The 13,489-nt window shown below is 41.7% G+C and overlaps 1 protein-coding gene across 2 annotated transcripts in view; it reads right to left on the bottom strand.

Moving 5' to 3' along the window:
• Positions 1 to 1,250: 1,250 nt before the first annotated feature.
• UMODL1 (uromodulin like 1) overlaps positions 1,251 to 13,489 on the bottom strand; it is a 61,020-nt gene continuing 48,781 nt past the window's right edge. For both annotated transcript variants that reach the window (XM_073359875.1, XM_073359886.1), the window contains 5 exons: positions 12,590 to 12,826; positions 10,803 to 10,962; positions 6,338 to 6,422; positions 4,898 to 5,099; positions 1,251 to 3,983 (listed from right to left, as the gene is read on the bottom strand). In XM_073359875.1, coding sequence (XP_073215976.1) covers positions 4,918 to 5,099; positions 6,338 to 6,422; positions 10,803 to 10,962; positions 12,590 to 12,826 — 664 coding nt within the window. In that variant the 3' untranslated portion in view covers positions 1,251 to 3,983; positions 4,898 to 4,917. The remainder of the gene's footprint in view (positions 3,984 to 4,897; positions 5,100 to 6,337; positions 6,423 to 10,802; positions 10,963 to 12,589; positions 12,827 to 13,489) is intronic.

The raw sequence follows: 13,489 nt of genomic DNA on the forward strand, positions 1-13,489 counted from the left end.
GGTAACAGACACTTATCTCGCTGTCTGGTCAGTGTGTGTATTGTCCACTTCACAATGGGGGTCTATTTGACTACTGAGCCACAAGCTAATCAAGACTGTGAAATCTACAAGAGATGGCAAAATCCACAGGAAGGAGCAATCAGCAGGAGGGTGTCCAGTTTATGAACAAAGATCAAAGGATTGTTTTGCTATACCTGGGGTAGCAAAAGAGACACCCAGGATCCTTTACCTAGGATACAAGTGGGCAAAATGTTTCATCTCATGTAGGAGGGATCACAGCCGGGCCCGGCTGTGAAGACTTTGGGTGAGCTTTGCCCTATAAGACATGAAAGTGCCTAGTTAAATAAGTCTAGGTTCTAGAATACATGTTATGACTTTATTTTATATGTAACCATTTGTTTCCAATACTTATACTTGCTACTGCTTGAATCTCTATTCTTTGTTAAATACACTTACATACGTCCATAGTGAATTGAAGTATAAGTGCTGTGTGGTAAGCAGAGCAGTGATTGAGGTGAAACTAGTAAGCTGGGCTGTACTGCTTCTCTGGGAGCAGAACATCTGTGAATCCTGTGAGTGTCCAGTGGACCTGGAGCTGGACACTCGAGAGAGAAGCTGAGAAGGTTCAAGGTTGGAGCGTGCCTGTTGCTACCTGTAAAGAGAGAGCGGCGCCTGCAGAGGCCTAGTAGGGAGGGCTTGCGTTGCCCGTGGCTGGTGGCATTGGGAAACTGACCCCTGGCAGTCATAGACAAGCTTTCCTCACACTCAGGGCAGGTGGTAATGAAGTGCCTCACAACCCTGGGTACCCCCAGGATGCGTCACAACTCTACCTCACTGTCTTTGACTCTGTGAAAATCCTAACACATAAAACAAAGGTTTTGTGCCTCTCTCATATAGTATTGAAGATATACCCCCTTCAGAAGTCTGGGCATGTAATAATTTGCAATTGCAATACGTATTTGCATTATATCACAAGTCACATATTTTGGCTTGATACTCATTAAACTGATGTTTGAGCAGCTGTTCAGAAACAGTCAGGAAGAAGTTGGTTCAATAAAAAGATATTACCTCACCCACCCTGTGTCCCTGATACCCTGGGACCTACACGACTGCAGGTAGACTGCATACAACTTACATTGCCACATTCACTCAACACACTGCTTCAGGACATTCTGCAATTCTTAATTTGTGACCAAGTCATTACATTAAAAAAAACCAGAAATAAGCTTAGCCCTTGCATTTATTAAGTCATCAAAACAGGCTACATAATATCTGATTTGTGTCTGTTCACAACAATAGTTTCCATTCAGCATGCTAAATATCAAATGCAAGTTATCCCATTTCATTAAAAACTGTGGGCTAGATCCTCCACAGCTGTAAATCAGCATAGCTCCACTGAAGTCAAAAGCTGACGCTCTGGCCCTGAAATTTGAGAGCAGTTTAGGATGCGAATACTACAAACTTTAAAAAATATTTATATTAAAATAGTTTCCTCTTTCACTATGTGCCCAAGGCAAATACAGTGTGATGCTCAGAGCAAATTTACTAAGAATAAAGAAACTTCTATAAGATGAAAAGTTAGTGGTACGTTCATCAAACTAAGATTGCAAAACATTGCATCTTCACTGCCCCATCATCAGCCAAGGCAGTGTTTTAAACTAGGATCTAACTTGCTGTTGAAACTGATCCACAGACGACAATTCAGTAATTGAATTACTGTAGGTGCTACAGTAGGTGCTAACTATATATGGGAAACAATCTGTTCCACCTTGCATTTTGCTGTGAGGCTGGGAGTTCCTTTCCTAGACCTGAGGAACAGCTCAGTGTGGCTTGAAAGCATGTCTCTCTCACCAATAGACAGAGGTCCAATTAAAGATATTACCTCAACCACCTTGTCTCTCTACAATTCACTCATGATTTATGGAATGATGATACAAAGGAGATTTGCATGCTTTGTAAGACATCTTGGGTCAAAAGCAGAGATAATTTACTTCAAGTGATCCTTAGATTTTAGAACCAGAATGGGAGCATTATGATCATCTAGTCTGGCATCTGGCATAACACAGGTCATAGAACCTCACCCTGTAATCTCTGCATGGAGCAAACATTGGATTCAGAATTCATTGGATTCATTGTGACTATGTCCACCATAATCGATCAAAGCAAACGTGTGACACAGGTACCGTTAACTAAAATCACTCCACAAGTAACATTTCTTAAACAATCCAAATGCAAAGTTACCATCATTATTAGTTACAAGTTATTATGCTGCATCTCTCTCCATGTTGTGGAAACATCTGTAAGGTCAGGGATTGAGGCCGTTGAGGGAAGATCATGTCATGATGGCTCCTGAAGAAGCCACTTGCCATGGAGAAGGGATTGGACTAAAGCATTTGAGAGACATATTGTACCTCTGCACAAATGCCCTAGCCTTCTACAGGTGACCCAAGATCCCGCTCATTTCCCCACTATTCTTAGGTCTCCTGGGGTTTGGAAGGCCAAGGTGTTTGCCAGCACTTTGCAGGAAATCATCATGCTTTCCACAAGATGGGTAGCAGGAACCTGCAACTTGAAACTTGATGATTACTATACGCTGACTAGCATACATATATATGATGTTGATAATACTACCCACCATCTATGTTCCAAGCATTTAAGTACACATATTATTAAGGATGAACATAGCAGTTATATATCCCAAACAGGCTTGTACCTAATCCTGTTCACTTATGCTAAGGATTCCATAACACTTTACATTAGCTGCAGTAAGCTTTGGCTAACTAGATAGGAAAACTGTCAGTATCAGGACATATATTGTTTCCTCATAGCAACAAACCTATTCGTCCTAACACAGATTTATGAGATGTCCTCATGCCCCTTAGTACCTGGAATGCATGTACCCAGAACAAAGGTGAGAGTGAATCATAACCTGGAATGCATGGGTTCAGAAAGAAAAAAAATAGAGGCATACACCAGGGTATCAGAAACAAGCAAGGTTAATTGAATCCAGTTTCAGGTGATGTACATAGTATCTTTTACTGGTAAACAAGTAGGAATGTACCTTCACAGAGTACACCTTCTGTGTAAGGTGAATGCACAGAACTGCTCTTCAGAGCCTGACATCTTATAGAATCTTTTTCCTGTATGACATTAATAACCTGACTTACTTTGGCTATTTGGTCTCTTGAGTATATTTCATAACAAACCAAAATGTGGTCAAGCAATTGATTATACAGTTTATCAAACTCATCACATTTCTTGGCCCAGTGCTTATTTTTCCTTACACGGGGATGATCTAAGCCTTTCTTTTTTAAGTTTCCTTCTCCACCTTAGAAAATAGGGGGTTTCAGTGCAGCAGGAAAGAAATCAACCCAATGCAGGAGAGCATGAGATAACAACAACAGAAGAAAATACAGTGATCAAAATGTTTAAAAGGATATTTCCTAATTGACCATGAAAACAAAAATGGAGGAGCTGAACTGCAAGTGGCTGAGAGAGATTTTTAAGCAGGAGAATCTTGGACATAGCTGGAACTGGAACAACTGAGCTGGGAGAGAAAAGGAGAAGTTCTATTCATAAATATTTTGAAGAGAGAAAATAGTGGTACACTTGCTGTGAAATGGGAATAAGAGGAGCGGTATGCTGTTTCTTGGCCTTGGGTCCCAGTTTATCCAGCTGAGAACTGAACTGCTGCCTCATACAATGGAGTACCCAATCAAATATCCTGCAATTGTACTACATGTAGAAGATCACAGCCACTTAAAATGCAGCTCTACCATATAGTTTTTGTGTTGTAATTAGACTGCTCTGGTGAGTAACAGACAGCAAAAAAGAGATCAGGAGGAATATAATCATATTTTGTAGAGATTGTTAACTTTGGGGATTCAATGTTGCAACAGATCATGAGAGATATGAGAGATAATGGGAGCAAAATGATGTGCGAAGAAAAACCATTGCTATCTGTGTGTTGAGACGAGTTCCAGCTAGAAGACAAGAACAGAGAAATCATGCTGGAGAGGTGGGATCAGTAGTCTTCAGAAAAAGTTAATATGTAAGTGGCAAAGAACTGTTTAGTTGTCTTAGCTTCCAGAAGGGAGCTATTAGACAGTGTACTGCTTAGAGTATACTAGGCTATTTATATATACATATTATGAGTCTGAATCACATTTACACCAAGGCCTTGTTACACTTGCCAGAGGCCTTGGTGTAAATGAGAATCAAGCCCTATAATTGATGGAGCTCAGCAACAGAATATGGCACACAGAGAATCTCAGGCCACGCCCCCTTTCCTGCTAGGGTGACCAGATATCCCAATTTTATAGGGGTAGTCTCAATATTCGTGCCTTTGTCTTATATAGGTGCCTATTACCCCCCACCCCCATCCTGATTTTTCACACTGTCACCCTGTTTCCTTCCCCCAAGCCTGCACCTTAATCCAATCACAGGGAGGCAACCAAAGGACCCCACTCCCCAGCTGGAGCACCGGAGCGGGGCAAGCCCCAGACCCTGCTTCCCAGCTGGAGCTCGAGGGCCGGATTAAAATGTCTGGAGGGCTGGATGTGGCCCCCGGGCCGTAGTTTGCCCACCCCTGTGCTATGAGGCCATGTAAGAAGATAAGGGGAAGCAACACACCTGTCCCCAGTACGGCCATGTAGGACCTACTTGGATCATGACTCTGGTGCAGGAAGGAAACACAGGAGCTGCACGCTCCATACTCCCCTTGATCCACAGTTGCAAGGGGATGGGAAGTTTCCTATTGGCTATCTAATTACTGTCCACATCACTAAACTAAAAAATGCTTCAAGTTATTGAAGACAAATTTGTAAGCATTTCACAGTTTCCATTTTAGGAAGGGCTGAGCGGTTTAAAACTTGATTGATCACGGTTTAGTACTTACATGTGATAAATTGGAAATATTTAATCATAGAACACTTGGTAGTTAAAGTTGTCAGACTTGATTTTGAAGTTGTATCTCCCCGTCTTTCGTTGGTATTGGAAAACCAAAAGGGCCGCCGCTCCCAGCACAAAAACAAACACAGCAATGACGATAAGGATGATGAACCCTACTCCTAGCACAGGTGCCTTCTCACTTTTGGCATCTAGAGAAAGAACAAGGGAAAGGTTTGAATCCCTGGAATCTGTTCATACATTAAGAAGCCAACTGAGTGTTACAATCTTGCATGCAATTTAGGATGCATCAAGTAGCACAACGCAGTGGTAAGAGCACGGGACTCTGATACATTGATTCGGTCCTCTTGGAACAGTTATTCTCATGGCAATGTCTGTGAGTTAGAGCAAATCCTGACTTTAGATACTTGTGCAGAACCACTACTGACTGTGATAGGATAAATGTACTCAAATTGGTATGGAGGATGTGGCTCTAGGCATTTTCTGTTAAAATAATAATAGTGATATATACATTTCTGAGCTACTGCCCTAGCTTCAGCATAACCCTGTAGGCAGAATGTTCTTTGATTTTAGTCCTATCGTTCATGTGCAGTAATTAAGCATATTTGTAAAATTAATATGTTTACATCATGTGAGATACAATTCATATTACTGGGGGGCAAGTACTAGTTAATGCCATGATGGGCAATAACTGCACTTAAAAAGAACATTCAGCGTCATGTTCAGATGGGGTGTAGAGTAGTGAGCAAGGTCTAGCTTGTACACAAACTCCTCCCTGCTTCCCCCCCCCCCGGCACTCAGTCTCCATTTGATTGACTTTTGGCCACCCCACCCATTTCTAAGGGATCTAATTAGCCAAGGAACCAGAAGAGGTGTAAATTAGACTGATCTCCACCCTAGTTTACACCTTATTCCAGTTCTTCAATATGTAAATTGTGCCAACTTTTCCTCCTTTACAGCATCAATAAAGTGGGTGGAAGGGAGCATAACAGACCTAACTTATATCACCTTACATAGCACATCTCTGAATTTGGCCCTCAGGGCTTAACATATTGTGCTCTAGAAGGAATCTAGTCGAAGCACTGTACAAAAGCTGATTGCAGTATAAGACTTGAGCAGACTCAGAACATTGCCGTTCAAATCCCCATTACTCTGTGCAATTAATTCCACCTCCTCACTAGCACAAAAAGAGTTGCACAGAACATGCACCCACCCCCACCAGTGTATGACCATTGCTGCATCGCAACAAGCAGAGACTGGCCCATAAGATACCAGTCATTGCTACCCAGCTTCAACTGACCATCCCATTTCTCAGCCAAGGGGGTTTATGCCGTACAAGGAAGGTTTTCAAGTTCACCCATCAGTAAAACAGAATCTGTTAAATAATTAGCTTGGGTAACTTTTTTGTAGCCATCTACTCATTACTCACCAGTGGCTCTGCACAGAGGCCCCCAGGATGATCTGTGTGTGGCAATAATTTCACCACTTTTCAGGGATCGAATATCTCGGCAGCTCTGTAACAATTACAAAACCCTGATCATTTATAATATAAACTTATGTAATATATATGAAGTCTTGTTATGACTCCTCTAAAGAACGAGGAATTTTTGCTGATTTAGTGAAGGCAGTACCCAGGACCAGAGCTTTTTTTTATTTCCCAACGCTAACCTTTGGTACATTATAACAAACCGAAAAAGATCAGGGAACAGTACCGGGAAAAAGTATCCGCTTATCAGAACACTGAAAAGAAACCTCTGTGAACAGACCCTTGGGACAAAGCTAGTTGTGTTGAGTCTATTTAAAAAAAAAGGCTACAGGAGAATGTCTACCAAAATTTTCTTTAAGCAATACAGTGTGTGTACTACTAAGTTTTCTCCAGCACTCTTAGGGCATGTAAGAAGGATCTGCAAAATAAGCCAAAGCACACTACACGGCCTTCAGCATCCTTTCTTAACAGCGTTCCTCATTATATTATTATTAACGAGTATTATTATTACTATTATTATGAATCATAATAATTTGTATTGTGTTGCCACCTGAAGGCCTCAGTCAGGATCAGTGCTCCATTGTGTTTACATGTAATAAGACGATCCCTCTCCTGAAAAGTTTACAGTTTAGTTTGAAGCAAGATGCAACCTGTGAACTTAATAAACAAAAAGGAAGAAATGGACAGTAGGGGTAAGTAAGGGCTTGTTTACATGGGACAGTTTTACCAGTTATACTGGTACAACTAGATCACTATAGTTATACTGGCATAACTCCACTTATTGGTACGCTTATTCCAGTATAACAGTAGCTTTCTCCTGCCTACCTTGAAACCTTTCCAAAGCCACATAAATGAAACAAACAAACACCAAAAAGCCACTCTTGTTCTAGAATTAGAGTATCCACATGGGTTGTTGTACAGGAATAACTACATCAGTTTAAATTCACATCTTAGCAACAGGTATAACTTTCCTGTGTAGACAAGCCCTAAAATAAGAACATGTGGTTACATAGGTAGCTATTGTGCAATTTCATGGTTCCAAATCATTGTAATATTTTTTGTTCTGATTTGTTATTGTGCTGCTGGCTGTGCCTGATGTTACTGTCCTGACTTTGTCCTACAACGTTTTTCTCCCAAACTACTCTTTTCTGTTCCAGATTTAAGAGAGCCAAGACTCATCTACCAAAAAACTGGGGAGCGACAAGGACAGATGAGAGAACAGGTGAGTTCCAATCTTTTGGGCAATAATCCAGGCCTCAGATCAGCTCTGAAGCGAGCAAATGTTTCTGGAGGCAGAAGGTAGGTCAAGTATGAGGCTATAGTGAGCCTTCACTTTCATGCTTCCCTAACTCGTGCTCTCACTTAAGTCATGTTGTATTAGATGACGTCTTGCTATCCAGCCCACATAAGGAGCAGCACTGGAATAGGGCAGGGACCAATCCTGGACTCAGAGTCACAGTTGAATCCTTGCTTTTCCCTTGCTCCATGGGGCGCTTACCCTTTTCCTGTCATAGCTCTATTCCCCTGGGTGCCAGCTGACGCATGGTGGGGGAAGAGCCCAGGCTTCACATGCTCCCCGCCCACCTGCTTGTGGCAGCTGCTCTTCCTCGCTGCACAGGGCCTGGAGATATGGAGCCCAACAGAGGAGAAAGAGGGCTCCTTATTCCCCTCACTCCCGTGGAGGGACATGCAGCCAGGCTGACAAATAATCCCACAATAAAGCAGATTGGAGCGCAGGACTGGGTCTTCAATAGTAGTGAGCTGTAGCTCACGAAAGCTCATGCTCAAATAAATGGGTTAGTCTCTAAGGTGCCACAAGTCCTCCTTTTCTTTTTGCGAATACAGACTAACACGGCTGCTACTCTGAAACCTGTCAATTTCCCAGTGGCTCTTTGTGACCCTTCATCCACCCTCACTCTGGCATTCCGAGTGGTTCCCAGTGCCCTAAGCACTCTCTGGGCATCCCCAGTGGTTTTCAAGTGCCTGTCACATCACTGTTCTACTTTCTTGAGGGCTTCACTCCCCCAACAACTCCTCTGGTTTCCCAAAAGTTCCTCTCACTGGATTTGCCGGATGTCTTCTAGTGCCTTCTGTGCTTATCATTTTAATTTAAATCCAATAAAAATATACTAAACTCACTACATTTTCATACGGGATACATTTTGTTTGGGATAAGGGATGATACAGTTTTCCTCTTTAAATTAATAAAGTTTCTAAATCCTACAAGAAAGATGTAAAAGGGGTCCAAGTGATTAATTGCTGTATCGTGCTAGACATTAATTTAGAATCAGCTACAAACTGGGGCCTAATTTTGATCTCACTTGCAAACCAGGAGCAACTCCAGTGAAGTCAATGAAATTACATCAGCATAAAACCAGTGTAAATGAGATCAGAATATGGTCCTCAATTAACATACTCTCTACCCCAATCTATATAATTAAAGACGTTAAAATCAGATCTATCACTATTCCTTGTAGCTTCTACTAGACCCTTGCTCAGCGCATTGATGTTAACTTTTACTCTTTGTTTGTAGTCCTTCAGCCAATTTTCTATGCGTGCGATAGTGCTCATATTCAAGCCAATGTAAACTAAATATGCAAGTAATATTCTGAGAGGCATTGGACTGAATGCTTTGCTAAATCAAGATACATTACATCTACTGCATTCTTTTTATGCATTAACTCTGCAATGGGATTAAGAAAAAAACAGCCATACAAATTAGAGATGGAGACATTCTATTAGGTCATCTAGTACATCCATACCAGTACTTTAAACTGGACCTGTCTGTGTCTCAGTTCATTAGATTGCCTGTTATACTAAACACAGGATATTACAGAAACAAAGAAGCTGAAGACAGAAGAAAGCTAGTTGATCTTCTAGTCCATCCATCGTTGGCCAATGCAGGATTGTTCTCTACACTGCATTTTTAAGGCTTTGCCCAGCCTAGTTTGTCTGGCATTACCTGTGCTTTATAAAGGCACACAGTGCTAAAGACATTGGGTTGAGAATTGGGAGACCTGGTTCTATTTCAGGCTCTGCTGCTGACCAGCTGTGTGACCTTGGGCAAGTCATATCCTCCCTCTGTGCCTTTGCTTCCTCTCTGTAAAATGGGGACGGTGACATGTACTCCTTGTGGGACACTGAGATCCAGGAATGAAACATGCTCTATTCTAGCTAAGTATGTTTGTCTTACGTTCATGCTCCTTGATGCTCATGATTCCATTGTCCTCTAGATGTTGGTCCAAATTCAGTCCTGGTATGAATAGATGCAACTTTGCCTTCATCATCTTAGTGTTTGTTCAATTATGTTATTAGGAATTGAAGTTATATGGTTTGAATACTTACTTAAATATGGGTTTTGCGGTACTTTAAACATTCAAAATTATATTAGTGTCAAACCTAGAGCCCTCCTTCCATCTGTCACTCAAATTTCCTGTTCCTCTTTTTCTTTTTCCCTGGACAAAGCTCTGTAACCTGAGACAGGAAAAGGTTTTCTTGCTCCTGCTATCCATTTCTGATCTTCTAGGAGGAGTCATTTGATTTATACTGGGACCAAGTTGAGCAATTTACAGAAGGAGGGAACTATTAAATAATGGACAAATACCTAATGAAAACATTGTGTCACCACAGAGAAGATCTTTAGCCAAAAAAAAAAAAAAAGAAAAGAAAATCCTTTTATCTACAGTAAAAAGAGAGCCCTAATTTATCTTGTCTTCACAAGCAACATATTATAAGTGCAGTTCACATACCTGGAACTAAAAAGAGATAATGTGATCATCTTTGAATGTAGTCAGAAGACAATATCATGGGTGCCCAACTTTACCAGATACGGTTCACTACATTTTTTTAAGTGCTTTTGGAAAGGTGCTGGGTTGACAGCCCTAGAAACCAGGGAACTTGGGCAACAACAGTATAAGTTTCCTCACACTGTGCCTAAACCATGATCAGGGAAAATAATCACTGGGCAAGAAAAGATAGAGCGGTCTCCTTGATAATTCCAACTTTGGCTTTTCTGATGAGACTGCATCCTTACCAGCTAGTTGACCGTTTTTTATTCTGTGGAACCTGTCCACTAGGATTTGTATTGAGATCACCTGCTCCTTTCACAAAGGCCATCAGATGGTACTTTTTTTCCAGTCACCCCCAGAGCCATCCAATTTTTTATTTATTTTCCATGCTTCAGCTGAAGCATAGGGAATGGAAAGAGAAATAAAGACTGAGGCTTACTTGTGGCTATATTATTTCCCCACTTCACACTGCTGCAAGTTGAAAAATGAAGGAAAATGGAGAAGAGAAGTTTACAGGATACCATCACCTTTCGGAAACATATTATCCCTTCATTTTCCAGTTAGAGCACTGCTTGTCATATGTCACATAGAAAGTTAAATTTAAGGAGCAAACCCCTTACCATCCTACAGGTGCTTTCAGGAGTTTCCACACAAATACGAATTTTGCAATGTAGGTAAACCACAGGGTGGTTGATAAAGGAAAAGATTTTCAGCTTCAACTGAGCTTTTCTTGAATTTCCATTTTCAATCATGGTGGTGTAGGTCTCTGGGACTGGGCAGCTAAAAGAGAATAGGAAGACACACAAAATAACTAAAGCTATAGATGTTATACCCCAGGAACGGCACCTTGTAGTTCCATTTATAAGCGTCAGCCGAAAATCCTTATCTAGGTATTCCATAGAGTGTTCTCCAGCACAGTCACGGGTGCAGTGTGGCTTGTCCCTAGGATAGAACACCACTGCACACAAAAGCCTGGGTAGCTAAGTACACTGGGGATTCAGAGGTGAGTATTTAGTGAGATTCTTCAACTTCAGCATTGGAGAAAAAACAAACTGAAGTCTGAGATGACTGAAGCCCGAAGATGAACTTGGTGTCACACAACACTGACTATTTTACACACAATACAGTAGTTTGACAAAGTAAACTGAAGACCAGTCATGCCCAGAGCACCATTTGAGACGGGTTCAAATGTCCTGCTACAGGTAAGAATTAATTCTGACTTTTGGAAGGGTGATGCTGGTGAAGGAATCCCATTCTTCAGAAATTAAATAGGGTTTTTTAGTAATTTCTTTTCAGCTCTGAAAGTGAGGTTCTACTTTAAAAGCTGTCTTTGTAAATATATATCATAGGTTCTCCATTGTTATTGCCTCTCCACTATTTCCATATCAGATGGGCCTAAGTTACTATTAAATATTTTCATTCAAACTTGCCACCCCTCCAAAATGAACCTGGACTTTGAGGGTACATCTCCTCTGTAATAAAAGACCCACGGCATGGCCAAGGCTGGCCCAAGTCAGATGACTTGGGCTGGCAGGGCTCAGGCTGCAGGGCTAAAAATGGCAGTGTAGACATTCGGGCTTGGACTGGAGTCCAGATGCTGAAAGCTCAGGAGGCAGGTGAGTCTCAGAGCCTGGGATCCAGCCCAAGCCCAAATGTCAATGCTTCTATTTTTAGCCCTGCAGCTGGAGCCCTACAAGGCCAAATCAACTTAGTTGAGCTCTGAGACTCAGTGCCGCAGGATTTTTATTGCAGTGTAGATATACCCTGAGTGTCACCTAGAGCTCTCTCCTCCTTTCTCATGTGCCTCACCAGAAACAAAGGTACTGCAAGCCAGGTGAGTTCCTCGGTTTCACTTATTCAACCACTGTCTTCAAATTATGTCCTAGTAGCCTATTCTGCTTTACAAATCAGGCTACCATACTCTGCTTCATAAGAAGATTCTGGGTGTTCTTCAAGGATCACCCCATATAGAGCATATAGCAATAATCTAACTTCAAGGCCGTAAAGGCATGCATGCCTTTGGTAATGGCTGCATCAGAAAGAAATGGCTGCACATAGATTTTTTTTTTTTTTTTAAAAAAGCACATGCACTGTTGACTACCAAAGCCACGTACGCCTCCAGGACCAATCAGAAATCAAAGAGTAGACCTACACTGAATATCTCCTTTACAAATATTAGGGGGAGGCAACAGCCGCCCCGCCCCCCAGACTCTCTTTTAGAATGTCTGAAGTTAAGTATTTGGCTTTGAAAAGAACAAGGACTCCTTGAGGGCATGTAAAAAGTACAATAAAAAAATAGGGTATTAATAGCCATCTTTGGCTCATGGAAAGGTTCCTCAAGCTCAGGGACTACACTGCTAGACAGCTTGCACATGCCTATGTCACTTCTAACATGTGTGTACTGTACCTGTTGTTAATAAAAGCAAATGATAGAGGATCCACTGGATTACTAGATGGAGTTGCCCAGCACTCAGTGATGACCACCTTGAGCTTGCTGTCTCCTTTTTGAATTCCCACCTCAATCAGTATATCATCACTGGCAGAGACACTGAAATTTTTGGGGATTGAAGAGTTTCCAACAAACAAATGCATCTCAGTTATAAAATATCCAGATCCATGTAAATCCTCAAAAAAGGTATAAACCCTGAAAAGACAATAAGCCGCTTTTAAAGATCATAAATTTGATTATAGTGTTTTTAACTGGTCACATATACAATTACCGTTTCTCTAGCACATGTGCACTACAGTAGTGAGGAAAAATCTGCAGTCCAGCATATTGTTAGGATTTCAAGAGGAAAGGGTGGTTGCTTGCTGCAATCCAGGCCCTTAGGGTAGTATGGAAGAAGGCATGGAGAAGACTCTGGGAGGCTACAAAGGTGGAAGTTACTGCAGTATGAGCAGACAGCGTAGTGATGACAGTGATTTAAAGTGGAAACAGGAGTATACCGCCAAAGCGCCGAACAAGAAGCTTGAGCCTGATGCAGAAAACAAGAGGAAGCCAGTGAAGAGATTTGAAGAGGGAGTGATGGGGTCAGAACAGTAAATGAGCACGACTTTTTGATGCAGCTTTTTGGACACACTGCAAGAGAGTGGGCATGGGGGGAGGGGAGAATCATGGAGGCCAGATGAGGTGATTGAAGTAATCAAGGCAAGAGATGACCAAGATCCAGATGAGCAGTTTTGTTGTAGGAATGGAGAGGAAAGGATGGGGTTTGGAGCTGTACAGGAAAGAAAGTGAGAGGATTTGGTGACGGCCTGGGTGTGGTGAAAAGAAAGAGAGAAGTGGTCCATCTGAGGAAGGGATGCG

Source organism: Lepidochelys kempii, chromosome 1 (assembly GCF_965140265.1).
Source record: "Lepidochelys kempii isolate rLepKem1 chromosome 1, rLepKem1.hap2, whole genome shotgun sequence".
NCBI classification, from domain to species: Eukaryota; Metazoa; Chordata; order Testudines; family Cheloniidae; genus Lepidochelys; species Lepidochelys kempii.